Source organism: Scyliorhinus torazame, chromosome 9 (assembly GCF_047496885.1).
Source record: "Scyliorhinus torazame isolate Kashiwa2021f chromosome 9, sScyTor2.1, whole genome shotgun sequence".
Taxonomy (NCBI): Eukaryota; Metazoa; Chordata; class Chondrichthyes; order Carcharhiniformes; family Scyliorhinidae; genus Scyliorhinus; species Scyliorhinus torazame.
Window position 1 is genome coordinate 148,316,764 of NC_092715.1, and position 13,581 is coordinate 148,330,344.

Sequence of the window (13,581 nt, forward strand, 5' to 3'; positions counted from 1 at the left end):
ACAGGCTAGTCACAAACACAACGCAAAACAGATAATTTCATACGTAACATGTCCAAGAAGTAGATTTCAATTACTCCTGTTCTTCTCCTAGAGGTGTATAAAGAACAACAAAGAACATTACAGCACAGGAACAGGCCCTGCGGCCCACCAAGCCTGCATCGATCCAGATTCCTTATTTAGACCTACTACTTATTGCCTAAACAATCAATATTCCTCCATTCCCCGCCCATTCATGTTTATCAAGATACATCTGAAACGTTGCTATTGTGTCTGCCTCCACCACTTCCACTGGAAACACGTTCCAGGCACCCACCACCCTCTGCATTAAAAGCTTTCCCCGCACACCTTTCCTAAACTTTCCCCCTCTCACCTTGAACCTGTGTCTCCTTATAATTGAGTCTTACACCATGGGAAAAAGCTTCTGACTATTCATCCTGTTTATACCTCATAATTTTGTAGACCTCAAACAAGTCTCCCCTCAGCCTCCATCTTTCCAATGAAAACAATCCGAGTCTATTCAACCTCTCGTCATAGCTAACACCCTCCAGACCAGGCAACATCCTGGTAAATCTTCTTTGCACTCTCTCCAAGGCATCCACATCCTTCTGGTGTGTGGCACCAGAACTGCACGCAATATTCCCAATGTGGCGAAACAAAAGTTTTATACAACTGTAACATGACCTGCCAACTCTTGTATTCAATGCCCCAGCTGATGAAGGCAAGCATCTGACCACCTTATCCACCTGGATTGCCACTTTCATGGAACTATGGACCAGTACGCTCAGATCCCTCTGTATGTCAATGCTCCTAAGGGTTCTACTCCCCTCTTGCTCCTTATATACATATACAAGGCGGCGGGATTTTCCTTGACCCTGCTTGCCAATGACATTTCATGTCCTCTTTTAGCCCTCCTAACTCCCCTGGAATGCAATTTATCTGTTTTACAAATAGATCATTATTTACCATTTAAAATTTAAAAAGTAAATAAACTTACATGTAAAATTCACAGCTATATCCTATAACCACAATTTAGCAACACATTTTGTTACCACAAAATCATTACAGAGCAGGAGACTGCCATTTGGCCCATCACGTCTGCACTGGCTCTCCGAATGAGCAGTTCACTTAGTGTCACTCTCTCGCCTTCTCCCCATAACCTGCACATACTCTACCAGGTGCCAATCTAATTCCCTTTTGAATGCCTCAGTTGAACCTGCCTCCACCACACACTCATGGAGGCAACTCTAGACCTTAACCACTAACTGTGTGAAAATGTTTTTCCCCATGTCACTGTTGCTTCTTTTGCCAATTACCCCTCTGATTCTCAAACCTTTCATTAATGGGAGTAGGTTCTCCCTATCCACTCTGTGCAGTCCCTCTCATGATTTGGAATACCTTTATCAAATTGCTTCGCAACCTTCTCTTCTCCAAGTTCCAACTGAACCAAACTATTTTCACAATTGAAGCTCCTCATCCCTGGAACTATTCTCCTGAATCTTTGCTGCAGCATTTAGAATGCCTTCACATCCTTTCTAAAGTGAGGTACCCAGAACTAGACACAATACTCCAGCTGAGGCTGAACTAGTGTGTAATACAAGTTTAATATAATCTCCTTGCTCTTATACTCAATACTCCTATTAATAAAGCTTATGATACTGTATGTTTTTTTAATCTTGCTCTCCAGCTGCACTGCTATCTTCAATGGTTTATGCACATATACCCCCAGCTCCCTTTACTCCTGCATCCCACTTAGAGCTGTTTCTTTCATTTTATATTGTCTCTACTGGTTCTTCTTACCAAACTGAATTACTTTGCATTTCTCCACAATTAACTTAATCTGACACTTATCTGCCCATTTCACCAACTTGTTAATATCCTTTTGAAATTCTACACAATATTTCTCCATTCACAATGCTTCCAAGATTAAGAGCATCCCCAAATTTCAAAATTGGTCCCTGCATACCAGGTTCTAGGTTATTAATATATATCAGGAAGAACAGCGGTCCCAACAGTGACCCCTGGAGAGCTCCACTACTAATCTTTCTCCAGTCCAAAAAACCACCATTAAGCACAACTCTGTTTCCTGTCACTCAGCCAACTTCATATCCACGTTGCTATGGTCCCTTTTATTCCATAACCATAACTTTTCTCAAGTCTGTTGTGTAGCATTGGATCAAATGCCCAGATGCCTTTTGCAAGTCTATGTACAACACATAAACAGCATTGCCTTCATCAACTCTTTCTGCAATCTCTTCAAAACAAAAACTCCAGCAAGTTAGTTGAACACTATTTTCCCTGAACAAATCTGTGCTGGCTTTACTGAATTAACCACTATTTGTCCACGTGATATTAACTTTGTGCTGAATTATTGTTTCTAGAGGTTCCCCCGCCAAAATTAGGCTGCCCTGTAGTTTCTGAATAATTGATAACATCTAGAGATGACAACCAAAGTGTAATGGTAATGTCTGTTTCCAGGTAAGATCATACTGCTTACTATCTATAAGGTAGACTACAACTTTGTGTTTAGGGAAAAAACGATCTCCTGGAAAAAGCTGATTCGTTAGTGTTCATAATGTCTTGGGATTGACTGTGGTAGAATGGTCCTGCTTCAAAATAAGCTGATGGAAAGCTAAAGTGCTGTGGGACAAATAATAAATGAACAACAAAATGTTGATGGATTCAAAAGCAGAATTACGCAAAGCAAAATAAAAGGTCACCTGGAACATTTCCCAATTTCAATTCCTAAAAAATGACACCAGAATTCAATCAAATAAACAACATAGCACTCAAAAAAAAAATCATTGATCCAAGTTATATTTTTCATTGTAACATTAAAAACAAATGGTTTGATGAACTGACATACCCCCATGAGAGACAACTGTTCTATAAGGTTCAATAGCCTTCATGTCAATCCTGTGCTCTTGTTCCCCAATGACAACAGTTCTCCATAACCGATTATCTGTGCGTTCCTGTTCAGCGGTATATTCTGGAATAGGTTCGACTACCTCTTTTCCAGTATTAATGGTATTGGGTGTTTCATCTAAAACAAATGAACTTTTAATAAATATTTCAGCATTAAAATGAGTAATCAAGAACATTTAGTTAAATATCTCTGTAAACATATTTCAAGACATGAGCAATATTATAATGAACGCAAAATATTGCAGATTTTGGAAATCGGAAATAAAAACAGAAAATGCACAGTAGCTCAGGCAAGACCTGTGGAGCAAATCCAGAGGCAGGGAAAGGATGGAGTGGGGAAGGAAAGGACAAAATGGAAGGTCTGTGACTGGGTGGAAGCTATAGATTAAACAAAAGGTATCATACACCAACACCATTGTATCAGTAAGGGCCAGTGATGCTTTCACAAAATCTGAAAACCCAGGTATTTACGAAAAGAATGAAGTCGCAAGTTCATGTTTTGAATGAATAAATTATGACAAAACACCCAAAAAATATAAATACTAATAACTATATTCTCTTTTAAATAGAACAGGTACTTATTCTCCAAACCAAACTTCTTAATTCAAATTTCTTCTACATCCATTTGATTTGGACCCCTAAAACTCAAGACAGATACTTTTCCAATATTGGGGGAGTAACAACTTGGCCCGAGTGCTTTTAAAAGATACATAAAAGAGCTGAGATTTCTTGAACATCCCGTTCACTTCCAGCAAGGTTTCCCTTCAAATCTTTTCCAACTTTCCCACGGTTGTAGACTTCCTGTTCAACACAGCTGTCACTAGAGACCGAGGCATAGACACCATGGGCTAGATTCTCCATTCTGGAGATTAGGAGCAGCAGTCTCTAATAATGGGGCTATGTCCCCATGCCAGCGTGAAAACCAGCGCCAACGACTCCGGCGTCAACAGCCAGCGAAAGTCAGGAATTCTCACCTTTCTCGGGGGCTAGGTTGCCGCCGGAGTCGCCCCCCAGTTCCAGCCGGCACGAACGTCCCACACGAGAATGGCCGGCATATTTTCATGCATTTGGCGCATGCATGGAGGTTCCCTTCTCCGCACTGGTCCCCGGGCAATATAGCGGAGCCCGGGGCGGAGTAAAGTAGGCCCCCATGGAACCAGCCCACCCGTCGATCGGTAGGCCCCGATCGCGGGCCAGGCCAGCGTGGGGGGGGGGCCCCCGGGGTCAGAACCTCCGCGTCCCCTCCAGGACGTCCCCCGCACACTCATCTTCCAGGTCTCGCCGTGTGGGAGGTGACCAATCCACGCCTGCGGGGCTCAGCCAAACTCGTCGACCACTCGGACATTCAGGGCCCGGGGAATCACCGGGGGGGGGGGGGGGGCACTGTCAACCGGCGGTGGAAAATGGGGAAGCCAGCATCGGGGCGGCGGGGCACCTGGGGATTATCCGATCCGGCGCCGGGTCGGAGAATCCCGGTTTATGTCCCCACGCCGGCGTCAAAACGGTGGAGTTTTACTCCTGAAATTCCTGCAAAAAAGTGAAACGAGTTCCCAGCCCTGCAGGGGCTGGCAGGGACCCGGAGTGAATCTCGTAGCTTTTGCTGCAGATACGGGCCCCCGCACCACCGGGTCAGATGCAGCGCATGCGCACGGCGGCCGCCTAGCCGTGCTCCATGGCGGAATCAGACCGCGCAGGCAGACCCACAAAGGTGACCCTCCCTAATTGGCCACTCGCCCGACCCTCAAACGCCACACATTAATTCCCTGGCCGCCTCTAAGGCCTTACCTGGCCTCCGATCGTCCCGCGCCTGACTAGGGCGGCCACAGACTGAGTCCGCAGTCGCCACGCAAGCATCCCAACTGGCAACAGCAGATTAGTTCCATACCGGTCGGGGGTGGAGGATGTTGGAGCGGGCCGGCGGAAGCGCGGCATACTCCCCGGCGACGCCGATTTTCGGTGCCCGGAGAATCGTAATATCGGCGCCGGTCCTGATTATGGCGTCAAACTGGATTCTCTGCCCCGGCCACAATTTCGGCTTCGGGGTGCAGAGAATCAAACCCCATGGGTCAGAACTCTCCTGGTTTTGAATTCTATGACTCTGGAGTCATGCAACTAAGCGCTCTCTCTCTTCTCAGCTTGGCTGACCTAGACATTCATCTCACTGTTAGGAGTCCTTCAGTTATTGTGGAAAAAGAGAAGATCTGCAGTGGGCTAGGGAGATACGGAACTGCGAACTGGAGGGGGACAAGGTCTGAATATACCAGGACATTGGAGCTGAACAGGCAAAATGGAGTACTGGGTTCAACAGGGCCAAGGCGGTACTGTATCGACAGCAGATCAGTTTGAGGTGCTCTACCCGGCGAATGTATGGCTGACTTACGAGGGCAGGGACTATTCTTTTGAGACCCGAAACACGGCCTATGACTTTATCAAGGAGCACAAACTGGGGGAGAACTGAACGTTATTGGGAGACTGAAGAGATGGCACTTTGGAGTAATGGAAGATATGGTTAGAGTGGGGGTTGGAGGGAGGGGTGGATATTTTGTTTTTCTGTTGGGTTGACCAATGGGTAGCAGAGGTGAAAAGTTTATAAGAGGACGGCTGTCCCCCGTTCTCCCCCACCCCTGCTGCCTCTGGCTGCGTTTTTCTATTTTGTTTGTCTTTGGGGGAGGCGACCTGTGGTCTGAGATGAGTCTTTGTTTGGGTGGGTGAGTGTATGGTCTGCGGGGAGCCTTCACAGAAGAGAAGTGAGTATGGTCTGTAGGAGGAGCCTTCGGGCTGGAGTTGCCACGCTGACAGGTAATGCTGGCGAACGGAAGTGAGGTGGGGGAGATGGTCGCGAAAGATGGCCGAGGACGGAAGGAAGGGAGATGCGACATGGCAGTATTGGAGAAGAAGCATGGTCAGGGGCGGAGAAGCTGGCCATCTTGGATGGGCCCGGTGAGGGTGAAATCAGAGCGGGTAGAGCTGAAAGGGAAGAATGGCAGATGTTAGAGAGGAATGGAGGCATAAACCCCAGGTAAAGATAATAACATGAAATTTGAAAGGGCTCAATGGACCGGTGAAAAGATCTCGGGGTTTTTGTGCACCTTATGAATTTAAAGGCAGAGTTGTTTTTCTGCAATAGAAGGATTTCTGCATGAAGGACCAGGTTCTGTTGAGAAAGGGATGGGTGGGCCAGGTATTTCAAAGAACAAAGAAAAGTACGGCACAGGAACAGGCCCTTCGGCCCTCCAACTATGCTGCCGTCTTAACTAAAATCTTCTACACAATGATTTGACTCGAAGTCTCGGGATGAGGCCATTCTGATGAGCAAGAAGACGGGGTTTGAGAGTGCGAAGGAAGCGAGAGACAGGGGGGGGGGGGGCGAAAGTTTTAGAGCCGAGCCACAGGTCAATGGGACGGATACGAATGGCAAAGGAGCTGGGAGGATTCATGCAAAATATGGGTATGGTGGACCCGTGGTGCTTTAACAACCCAGGGGGAAGGGAGTACTCCTTTTTCTCACATGTTTATAGGGTGTACTCCAGAATCGACTTTATCGTGGTGAGCCGGGAGGTGTTGGTAGCGGTAGTGGGGTCAGAATACGTGGGGATAGTAATTTCGAACCGTGCGCCCCATTGGCTGGAGATTCAGCTTAGATCAGGAGCAGAGGCCGATGTGGAGGCTTGATTCGGGGTTATTGGCAGACAGAGGGTTCTGTCATAAGGTGCGGTTGGTAATTAATTAAAGACTATGTTGAGTTAACCAGAACGGGGAAGTGTCAGCGGCCACATTTCGGGAGGCACTGAAGGCGGGTGGTCCAAGGGGAGATTGTCTCGTTCAAGGCAATTGAGGATAGGAAAAGGAGTGAGGAATATGGGCATTTAATGAACAAGATAGCGGAAGTAGATAGGGAGCCCACCACCGAGGAATTGGCAAGAAGTTAAAAATTGCAGGGGTAATTTGATAGGTTGACGACTGGGAGGGCAGTGGGGCAGCTGTGTAGGGCAAGAGGGGTGAAGTAAGAGTACGGGGAGAAGGCAAGTCGAATGCGGGCACACAACTACGGAAGCAGGCCACGTCCAGGGAAATATTGAGGATACGGACGGACATAGGGGAGCTGGTGATGGAGCCGGGGAGTATAAATGAGACGTTTAGAGAATACTATAAGGAGCTGAACAGGGAAGACCCGGAGTGGCGAAGAAGGGGACAAGGGGTGATTTTTGGATGGGCTGGAGTTTCCACAGCTGCAGGAGGAAGAGGCAGGCGCCAGAGGAGCCTTAGGGGCTAAGGGAGGTATTGGGCAGTATAAGGGGTATGAAGTCGGAAAAGGCCCCAAGGCCTGATGTTTACCCAACGGAATTTTATAAGGAGTTTGCGACGGAACTGGGACTGCACCTGTTGGGGGCGTTTAGTGAGGTATTGAAGAGGGAGCTGCTGGAGACAATGAAGCAGGCAACGATCAAATAGATACCAAAGAAGGGGAAGGACCCATTAGAATGTGGGCCGTATAGACCAATGTCACTATCAAATACAGATGTGAAAGTGTTGGCTAAACTGGTGGCAGGGAGGATGGAAGTTTGTCTCCCGGGGGTGGTTACGGAGGACCAAACAGGCTTCGTAAAGAGAAGGCAGCTTTCTAGTAATATAAGGAGGCTATTAAATATGATTATGGCTCCGTTGAGAGCTCGGGTATCGGAGGTAGTGATGTCCATGGATGTGGAGAAGGCATTCGATCAGATGGAGTGGCGGTATCTGTTTGAGGTTCTGGGAAGGTATGGGCGTGGGTGTGCCTGTTATATGTGGTACCAGTGGCGAGCGTACAGACCAACAATGTGGGCTCACAAAACTGTGTGTTACACAGGGGAACAAGGCAGGGGTGCCCCCAGTTGCCGCTGCTGTTCGTGCTAGCTATAGAGCCTTTGGCAATGGCCCATAGGTTGGTCAGCAGAGTGTCAAGGGATTACGAGGGGGAGTAGGGAGCACCAGGTGTCGCTATATGCGGACGATCTGTTACTCTACGTGGCGGACCGCTGGCGAGCATGGGGAGGATTATGGGCCTATTAGGGAGGTTCAGGGCATTCGCAGGATACAAGTTGAACGTAGGGAAAAGTGAAGTTTTCACACTGAATGAATTAGGTTGGAGAGCCAACATAGGGGCAGGGGTTTACCATTTAAAGTAGTCAGAGATAGGTTTAGATACTTGGGGATTCAGGTAACTGGAGAATAGGCGACGCTGCATAAATGGAATTTAACAAAGCTGGTGGAGGAGGGTAGGGAGGATTTGCAGAGGTGGGACACAGTGAATCTGACTCTTGCAGGGAGGGTCAAGTAGTGAAGATGAACATCCTGCCATGATTTCTATTCATATTCCAGACGCTTCTGATTTTTGTACCAAAGGCCTTTTTCCGGAAGCTGGATATGATTATCCTAGAGTTTGTGTCGGCAGGGTAGGTACCAAGGTCCAGAGGACCCTGTTACTGAGGCAGAAGAGGGGGGGGGTTGGCATTGCCAAACCTCCTGCAGCGAACGTGGTGGTGGGAAGGGGAGGGGCAGAATGGGTTAGGACGAAGGAAGCACCCTGTAGGGGATCCAGCCTGCGTCAATGGTGATGGCTGCATTGCCACTTGGGCCAAGGAAATACACGGAGGGCCCAGGGGTGCAATCCACTGTGAAGGTCTGGAACCACTTGTGGAGGCACTTTAGGATAGAGGGGATGTCGGTGTTAACGTGCTGTGTGAAAACCACGGTTTCGAGCGGAGGGGGGGGGGGGGGGGGGGTGCAGACGGTATGCATAGGAAGTGGAGAGAAGCGGGGCTGGCTAAGATGAGGATCTATATCTGGAAGAGAGATTTGCCAGTATAGAAGAACTGAATGAGAAGGTAGAGCTCCGAGAGGAAGTGAGTTTAGATACCTGCAGGTAAGGTACATCACGCGGGAGGTTTGGAATGAGTTGCCCAAACTGCCGAAGTATGCCCTGCTGGAGCGACTGCTGCTTTCAGACGTGGAAGGGGAGGACAGGATTGGGGACATATATGGGTGGCTGGGAGAGCAGGGAGGCGAGCAGATGGTGAATATTAAGGAGAAGTGGGAGGGGGAGCTGGGAGGGGAGATAATCTGGAGAGTGTGGAGTGAGGCGAGAAGTGTAGGTGGGGACCAGCAAACCACTCTCCAATGTTCTGGGGCTGCGAGAAGCTAGAGAGATACTGGGCGGGAGTGTTGGCGGCACTAACGAGGATTGTGGGGGAGGTGGGTGGGCCGGATATGTGGGATATCAGAGAAGCTGGTGCTGATGGAGGGGAGGAAGGCCAATGTTGTGACCTTTGCCTCTCCGGTTGCCCGACGAAGCATTTTGCTGGAATGGTGGTAGGCAAGGCCACAGGGGGTGGTGGCCTGACTGGAAAACCTATAAGACTTTCTCCATCTGGAAAAGATTAAATACGAATTGAGGGGTTCAGCAGAGGGCTTTGAGGCAAGGTGGGGATGTTCATGGCCATGTTTGAGGAGTTGTTCATCACAGGGTGGGGGGTTAAAATGGGGAAAAAAATTTACAAACTGTATAATTGTGGGGTTTTTTTTTAAGAACAAGAATTTTCCTTTCAGAGAACCCAAGATCTTGAAGAGATGACTATCCCACCATACAAGCACGTGGGCAAATGCCAGTGTTAAATACATTCAAATCACACTATTAAAGACTTTGTTCATTTTATGAACATTTATTTTCTTATGAATTATCAAATATTATGACTAATATCAATAGTCATCATTTCGGTAGTTCTACAGAAATGTAGCTTCCAGTCATATTTAGTGGTGTGTGTATGTATTGGTCTTGCCATCTGCTACGACAAATTTTTCTTCAGGTCACTGATTCTTTATTTCACTTGTGAATGTTCGAACTATTGATAGAAACAGCTGTCACGGTGTATGTATATCACAGCAAAATGTAGGTTACTATTTTATATTAGGCATTCTCTTCCCAATTTTCTTCTTTCTTCTCAAAGTATTAACTCTTGGTGAATACAAGGGTTGACAGGCATGAATCGTCCTCTTTTACTTCACTAGAAAACTATAGCTTCTGCTCATTAATTAAAGTGTTGCCCATCAAGGAAATAAATAGAACCATGTGTATGATTCAGCAGAGTAGTGATAATCTGACTGATAAAAATAGACAAGAATAGACAAGAGTGGGCTGGAAAATTACACCTGTTTTGAACTAAGCAGCAGTACCATATAAATTGAATCCTGCTATTGTGTGACAAATTATGTCAAATATAGGAGTTCTAGATAATCTTCATCAATCAATATGTATTTCAGGCTATACTTTATTTATTATTTCAGTCTTCCAGGTATATCTAACTTATACTCACACAGACCAAATCAATTGTTTTTTAAAATTCATTTTACGAGATGTGGGCTTCGCTGGCTTGGCCAACATTTCTTGCCCATCCTTAATTGCCCTTGAGAAGTTGTTGATGAGCTGCTTTCTTGAGCCGCTGCATTCCGTGTGGTGTCCAGGAGAGAATTTCAGGATTTTGACCCAGTGACAGTGAAGGAACGGCAGCCAGGGTGGTGAGTAACTTGGAGGGGAACATCTAGGTGGTGGTGTTCCCAGATACCTGCTACTCTTGTCCTTCTAGATGGTAGTGGTTGCGGGTTTGGAAGGTGCTGCTGAAGGAACTTTGGTGAGTTCCTGCAGTGTATCTTGTACACACGGCTAATACTGTGAGTTGGTGGTGGAGGGTTTGAATGTTTGTGAAAGGGGTGCCAATCTAGCGGGCTGCTTTGTCCTGGATAGTGTTGAGCTTCTTGAGTGTTGTTGGAGCTGCACTCATCCAGTTAAGTGGAAAGAATATCCATTACACTTCTGATTTGTGCCTTGTAGAGGTAGGCAGGCTTTGGGGTGTCAGATGGTAAGTTACTCACCACTGGATTCCTAGCCTCTGGCCTGCTCTTGCAGCCACAGTATTTATACAGCTAATCCAGTTCGGTTTCTCGTCAATCATAATCCCCAGGGTGTCCTCTTTTAATGATATTAACTTTTTTTGGTATGATCACTACAGGAATAGCGAGTATGGTGGGTGCAACCTGGGAATTTGTCTGCTGCAGGAATATACTTTACTCAGTCAAGTTCAGAGAGCTTAAAAGTCCAAGGTGATAAGAGTTGCAAGTTGAAGATGTCGTGGAAGGTTGAACCTTATGCAACCTAACATGGAGTGGGATGTGATGTTGTGATCTACATAGGAACCAACATAGGCAGAATTAGGAATGATGTTCTGTTGAAAAGGTTTCATAAGTTGCACCCCAAATTAAAATGTAGAACCTCAAAGGAAATAATCACTGGATTGTTGCAGCCAGCAATAAGGAAGGCAAATGGCACACAGCCTTTATTGCATGAAGATTGGGGTACAAGAATAAGGAAATCTGGATATAATTGTACAGCGCTTTGGTGAGACCATATTTGGAATACAGTGTGTAAATTTGGTCTCCATATCTAAAGGGAAGATATACTTGTTTTGGAATTGGTACAGTGAAGGCTCACTCGATAGCTGGATGAGAGGCTGAGTAAACCACGCCTATATTTTCTGGAGTTTTAGAAGAATTAGAAGCGATCTCATTGAATCATAAAAGAGTTTGGCGGGGTTTGATGAGGTGAATACGGAGAGGTTGTTTCCCTTGCACATCCTTGGGAGAACCCTCACAGAAGTAAGGATTGCATGGCAATTGCCCAGGAAATTCAAACCTCTGTTGGGCAATTACCCAGCACAGGGAATTAAATTGTAGTCTTCTGATGGTTCCAACTGTCTTACAGGAATAGTTATTCACGAAAAGTTAGAATCAAACCACTTCTAACTCCGGGGTAACAATAGTATTGATCACACCCCAGTGTGTCTTCATGACCTCCTAACAACATCCCCCCGCCACCCGACGATTGTTTTCCTGACATCTAAACAATCCCCCAGATCTCCTGACTGCCTTCCTGACCTCGAAACTAACCCCCATCTTCAACTGCCCTCATCAGCCACAACCTCCCGTCTCGACCAACCAACCTCCCCCACTAACCACCCGATGTCCCCGCAACCCAACGCACCCAATCACTCACCGACGACTCCACCCCCACAATCCCCAAACCTACCCATTCACCTTCTCACTGGCGTCTCAACGTGCCTGGATTATGGCAACTACTACTGCCGAAAGAAAAGGGGAGAGAGTCTTCCTTTTGTTCAATTTGCATGCCCTCAACCAAGACGATTTACGGATGCCTGCACTGCACTTTTCTCACCCTACGTGAAGGTCGGGCAAGAAAGGGGTGCAAGTAAATAGGAGTGGAGGAGCAACCTGACTGTGATTGCCACTCCAAGAAAGTTACGACCCCAGATTAAGGCTGACACAGAAAGGTTAATTTTCTACCACTACGTGGAGCCAATACAATCCTTTTGTCCAGGAAGTCAACTGGGAACTAGTGGAGAAACCATGGGCTGGATTGCCCAATCCCTGACGGCGAAATCGCGTTTGGTGAGGGGGCGGAGAATCCCCGATGATGACAGAATCGGGGGTGGCGCCGCTTTCGCGATGCTCTGCCCCCTGAAAAGCTGCGCTCAGGCCATTGCCCGAGGACTGCCTCGCAATGCTCTGTCCCCGACCGGCCGAGTTCCCGATGGTGTGGGACGCGTGTGGTCTCATCCGTCGGGTGGTCTCATCCGTCGGGAACTCAGTGTGGCGGCTGTGGACTCAGTCCAGCGCTGCCACAGTCGGGGGAGAGCCGATCCGCGGGCATGGGGGGCGATCCGTGGCGCCCGAGCCGGCCGAAGGGGGGGAGGGGGGGGAGAAACTATTTTTACGGGCTGGGTCTGCGGGCTGCGTCCGCCATGAAGCACGCCGTGGCCGCTGTAGCCGTTGCCATGTGCATGCGCGCCCCAGACCCGGCAATGCTCTGGCCGTGACGGCAGCTAGAGCTGGGTGCTCTATGCTGCCTGGCTGCTAGCACCCCTCCCCCCCACCCCGAGCAGGGAATTGGTGGCCATTTTGCGCCACTTTTCCTGGCGTAAAGCACCACCGTTTTCACACCGGCATGGGGAATTAATCTCCCAAACGGAGAATCCAGCCCCATGTATAGGAATAAAAGGAGAAAGGGTGGAAGTAACAGGGGTAGTGGAAAGAGAGACATAATGTGGCAACAATGAGAAAGAAGAACGTGAGAATGAGAGGAAACATCAGAAATAAAAACAAAACTGATTTGGACCATTGTTCATTTCAGGCTAAATCTGATCCATTGGGTGCAATTTAATGCCCTCCCCAAGGCAAGTTTGAAGATGGGAAGCATGTAATCAGTCAGAAAGGTGCTGGTCCAGCTTCACCTCCCGCTGCCTGGGGAAAGCAGGCAGCATAATTAAAGACCCCTCCCACCAGGCTTACTCACTCTTCCAACTTCTTCCATCGGGCAGGAGATACAGAAGTCTGAGAACACGCACAAACAGACTCAAAAACAGCTTCTTCCCCACTGTTAACAGACTCCTAAACGACCCTCTTATGGACTAACCTGATTAACACTGCACCCTGTATGCTTCACCCGGTACATATTTAGTTACATTGTGTACTTGCGTTGCCCGAGTACGTATTTTCTTTTTCTTTTCTTTTATTTTCATGTACTTAATGATCTGTTTAGCTGCTCGCAGAAAA

General features: G+C 47.5%; 1 protein-coding gene across 8 annotated transcripts in view; it reads right to left on the reverse strand.

Moving 5' to 3' along the window:
• LOC140429519 (protein prune homolog 2-like) overlaps window positions 1–13,581 on the reverse strand; it is a 725,367-nt gene that overhangs the window by 80,597 nt on the left and 631,189 nt on the right. For all 8 annotated transcript variants that reach the window (XM_072516619.1, XM_072516617.1, XM_072516616.1 and 5 more), the window contains one exon: window positions 2,864–3,040. In XM_072516619.1, coding sequence (XP_072372720.1) covers window positions 2,864–3,040 — 177 coding nt within the window. The remainder of the gene's footprint in view (window positions 1–2,863; window positions 3,041–13,581) is intronic.